Here is a 5048-nt window from a genome sequence, read left to right as displayed (position 1 = left end):
TGCGAACCACAAGGTCAGCAGTTCGAAACTACCAACTGTACTTTGTCTTTTACAGCTGTCCTTTGAAATTTTCTGTTCAGCTTTTTACTTACTCATTTTTTTCCATTTGCTTTTCTTACGCTATCTTCAAGAGCAAGTTTCAGGGTCTCTTCGGACATCCACATTGGTCTTTTCTTTCTTTCTTGTCTTTTTAATGACTTTTTGCTTTCTTCATATATGATGTTCTTGATATCATCCCACAAGTCTTCGGGTCTATTAGTGTCTATTGCATAAAATCTGTTCTTGAAATGGTCTCTAAATTCAAGTGGGTTATACTCAAAGTTGTATTTTGGCTCTCATGGACTTATTTTAGTTTTCTTCAGCTTCAGCCTGAACTTGCATATGAGTAAGTTGATGATCTGTTCCACAGTCTGCCTCTGACCTTGTTTTGGCTGATGATACTGAGCTTCTTCATCATTTCTTCCCACAGATGCAGTCAATTTGATTCATGTGTATTCCATTCCATCTGCTGAGGTCTGTGTGTATTGTTGAAAAAAAAGTATTTGCAACGAATACGCCGTTGGTCTTGCAAAATTCTTTCATGTGATCTCCAGTGTCAAATCTATCACAAAGGTCATACTTTCCAAATATCAATCCTTGCTCCTTGTTTCCAATTTTTGCATTCCAATTGCTTGTAATTATCATTGCATCTTAAATGTATGCTTGATGAATTTCAAACTGAAGAAGTTGATAGAGTTCTTCAACTCCTTCATCACTGACTTTGCTAGCTCGTGTAAATCTTTGAATAATACTTACATTAACTGGTCTCCCTCCTAGACATATAGATAAGATCCTATCATAAACAGCATATTGTTCAATCATATATCCTTTTAATACTGAGTAATTGTGTCCGCTGATTATATGTTTTAAATCCAAATGCTAAATTCTAGCCTTCTCCTAGTGAGACTTTAATTGTACATCCTACGCCAGGTGCTTTGGTTCCAATACTTATCTCCAAATGAGACATTTCTAAAGAATGCATTGTCTGATGTGGTCTGGGATGTTTTTAGCAAACTTCATTTGGTTTTCCTCACTGATGATAGCACAGTAATGTGCCAGTTTTCTTCAGGTGTAAGAAGAGTTACAGGCCTTTCGTCGTGGCCCCCCTGCTCATTTTCCATCTTCAGCCTTATTTGTAGGAGGTGATAAAGTAAATCTCCACCATCCAGATGTGAATAACATTTCAGGAGTTCTTAAGAGAAATAATCAAAACTCCCAGCTCTTAAAGGAGTTCTAGTAGCGTAGCAGTTACGAGTCGGGCTGCTAACCTCAAGGTCAGCAGTTCGAAACTACCAGGCATTCTGCGGGAGAAAGATGAGGCTTTCTACTCCCGTAAAGATTTACAGCTTCGGAAACCCTGTACAGGGTCGCTATGAGTCGGAACCGACTCCATGACACACCGCCACCACCACCCAGCTCTTGTAAGCATACAAACACAATCAAACACAGACAACTTTGCTATGAACTTTTCATCCACTTTATGTGGGTGTTTATAGACACTGCATCTTTGTGAGTCTGGGAAAAAAACACATCAAAGGCCCAGAAAGGCTGTCTCAAATTCAAAGATGGAATAACTCCAAAGACCTTCTAGGAGTAGGGATGGAAATGATTTACTCTCACTCTGACCAATTTACTATGAAATTTCAGATGGTGACATCATCAGTGATAATGCTGCCCATCACCCTCTCACAGAGATTCATGATTAAAAACCTTCACTCTTACTGGAGACATGATATCCACTTGATAAGACAGGGAGCAGTGAGTGTTTAGAAGCTCTGGTAGCTTATTGGCTATGAGTCAGGCTGCTAACTTCAAGGTCAGCAATTCAAAACTACCAGCCGTTACATGGGAGAAAGATGAGTCTTTCTGCTCCCGTAATGATTTACAGTCTCCGAAATCCTATGCAGGGTCGCTATGAGTCAGAACCGACTCCATGGTTCAGACTCCTGGGCTTGCAAATTGTGTCTAAATTCGCAAGCCCAGGATTCTGTGGGGAGCTGGCCCCTGGTACCAATCTATACTACCATATAAGAGTTGTTGTTAAAGGCCATTGAGTTGGTTCTGACTCATAGTGACCTTGAATAGGGTTTCCAAGAAGTGGCTGATGGGTTTGAACCACCAACCTTGAAGTCCAAATTGACCTTGAGGTTCAGTGTTTATCCTACAGCACCACAGCAGGACTCCATATGAGAGTTGTTGTCATTGTTAAGTGCCATCGAATCAGTTCTGACTCATAGAAACCCTGTATAGGGTTTTCAAGGAGCAGTTGGTGAGCTTGAACCACTGACCTTGCAGTTCAAATCCAACTTGCAGCCCAGCACATTAAGCGGCAGCACCACACCAGGACTCCCCAAATGATAGTAGAGGTTGAGTCTCTGAGGCAAGTTTTAACCCTCTTCCTCTGCTTTACCCCTCACCTCCACCCACTCCTTGTTTACTAATTCACTTCCTTTTCCCCTGGAGTTTCCTTACATCCAGAATACTACTAAAGCCCTTTGTTGTTGTTGTTAAGTGCCATCGAGTCGGTTCCGACCCATAGCGACCCTGTACAGGGTTTCCGAGGGTGTAAATCTTTACGGGAGTAGAAAGCCTCATCTTTCTCCAGCGGAGCAGCTGGTAGTTTTGAACCGCTGACCTTAGAGTTCGCAGCCCGATTCGTAACCATTACACTACCAGAGCTCCCTTGGGGGTGGGGGGTATTAACATGCCATAAAAATGACAGTTGCCAGGCACGTAGGATAGGGTCTCCTTTTCATTATGTCCTGAAGCTGGTCCAGCTTAAACTTACCTAAACCAACTCAAACACAAATCTTTCCATTTATAAATGTGAGCAGTTGTTTACTCCTTCCTTCATTTGAGGATGCACTCAGAAACTGATTTCCAGGGACACCTCCCCCAAGCAAGCTATCTGGGAAACCCCATCCTTCACCCAGAACTTGGTAGGTTTATTTCTCAGTGCTCAGATTTGAAAATGCCCACAGTGTTGAACTGAAAGCCAAATGCTAGTACTCGTTCTCCCAGTAATTCCCGGCACCCACTTTGCCATCAACACTAAATTAAAAGGCGCCCGCGGATTTACTCTCTGTTCTGGAGCACTGGGATGCATCCAGATTGTCCTTGACCCTCTGAAACCTCGTCACCTAAGACTCTTGGTGAGGCAGTTAGCTGGAGCTATTTAAATTGGCATCTCCAAGGAGGGTTTTGCCCAATAAACAGCACAGCTCTCTTACATACTACAGATGGAGCTCTCCAGCAACAAGATGCCTCACCTTCTGCCCAGCAGAGCTGCACGTGTGTAGTTTTCTTTCCCTGGGGCTAACCAAGCCCATGCCACATGCTACCACTCTCAGCTGGCATCTCTCCCCCAGAGGCGCAGACTTTCTCGGAATCTCCAGCAGGGGAGGGTTGGGGATGCTGGGGAGGCTCCGCCTTTGCTGTCCACAAAAGTGACTCCTGCTCAATGGTCCCAAGAGATAGCCTGGGTCCGTGAGTGGGGAGCGTGTAAGAGCTCCTTCTAGGACAAGATGCCAGGCTCCCGGGGCTCGGGCCGTGGGCCAACCTGTGGGTGGCCTAACTCAGAGTGGTGAGACAGGAACTCGCGGCCAATCTTTTCTTGGTAGACGTCTGCCAATGTGGGTTTGATTGGAACCCTGAAATTCCGTGCACAGAGAGTGCTAGGGCTCCCCGGCGCCTCAAAGGCGCCTCGGGCCAGGCGCTGGGTTGACAGTTCGCTCTCCCCTCCTAGTGCCCAGACTGGAGTGCCACTTCGCGTCACCCTTACCCAGGGTCTACGCAAGACGGTTTCGGCGCAAACAAAGGGCGCCACCCTCGCCTCTATCTATCTATTCCAAAGGCAGCTCCTGGAGTCCTTGGTGTCAGGCCTGGGAGGTAGCCCCGCCTCATGCTCCTACCTGGAAAGCCGAGGCTCGGCGGGGCGCTCAACAGCAGCAGCAACACTGGTGGCAGCAGCGCGGGCCAGAGTGCAGGACTCCCCATGGCGCGCCGGCGCTTCTCTGGGCTCCCGCGCAGCGCGCTTCTAGGGGGCGGGAAGACACGAAGGACCTGGGGCTGCTCTGCGCTCTGGCGAAGGCTGGCCTGCAGAACTCCTCCTCTGGCCCTCCCTCCTCCTGGGGCCAACCCTCCTTTCTCTGCCCGCCTCCCCCGGAACAGCCAGAGGTCCCCTGCTCCGACCCAACCCCCTCCTTTTATGTGATCGCCTTTTTTCAGAGAGGGGCTAAACCCCCTGGACCTAGAGAGCTACAGCAATCGCAATACGGAAAGCATCTTTCTGTTCTGCATTTGTGTGTACCGTCACCCCAATATACAACCCGATAGCCGTACAGACTCCCAGACCCTGGACCTTAAAAGGATGCAATCCATTTGGAATACTGCTTGAGTCACACTGAAAGAGAAAGGACCATCCTTCGAGGAGGCCCAGAGTGTCCCACTGTGACGGGTCACAATGGATGCTTTCACTGGTTTGACCCTCACACATCAGATCCCAAGTTTGACATTAGTTATGTCCGTTTTATCCAAGAAGAAACTGATTCAGAATCTTAGAAACTTGCTCAGGATATCACCCTGTTTTAAGCAGAATGAGAATCAGAACTTAGGTCTGTGGATGTGCTAACTCCAAACTTCCTTTTACACTTTTTTTGTTACTTTTCTTCTCTCTTGTGAAGAGATGGATCAAGGACCGCACCAAGGCCATGTCTGCGAGCTGCGGTTTAGGACAGGACTTGAGGTTCTCCTTCCAGGCTCTGCTGATGGGAAAACACAAGGCACAGAAAGTTCCCTGCCTCACCCACAGCCTCGGAAATTCAACTGTACTTTCCTGAGCCAGATCCTTTCATTTCGTGGGTTTTTCTCAACCTCTCCAGGGACACCACGACCAGCCTACAGCCTCCACCCTGTGGTCTGGCATCTCTGGATCCTGGCATCAGGATAGGGTTTCTAGGCTGCCTGCAGGAAGGATCTGGTTTCATGGAGGCATTTGAGAAAGGTTTTCT

At 47.2% G+C, this 5048-nt stretch overlaps 1 protein-coding gene across 1 annotated transcript in view; it reads right to left on the bottom strand.

The window, feature by feature from the left end:
* The window catches only part of SRPX (sushi-repeat containing protein, X-linked), a 152701-nt gene extending 148666 nt beyond the window's left edge, over positions 1-4035 (bottom strand). Inside the window, exon 1 of the mRNA XM_006864298.1 lies at positions 3951-4035. Within this exon, the coding sequence (XP_006864360.1) occupies positions 3951-4035 (85 nt within the window). The remainder of the gene's footprint in view (positions 1-3950) is intronic.
* Positions 4036-5048: the final 1013 nt, after the last annotated feature.

This window comes from Chrysochloris asiatica, unplaced genomic scaffold (assembly GCF_000296735.1).
Source record: "Chrysochloris asiatica unplaced genomic scaffold, ChrAsi1.0 scaffold00062, whole genome shotgun sequence".
Taxonomy (NCBI): domain Eukaryota; kingdom Metazoa; phylum Chordata; class Mammalia; order Afrosoricida; family Chrysochloridae; genus Chrysochloris; species Chrysochloris asiatica.
The sequence above is the reverse complement of the archived record's forward strand: the minus strand, read 5'-3'. Positions and strand labels throughout refer to the sequence as shown.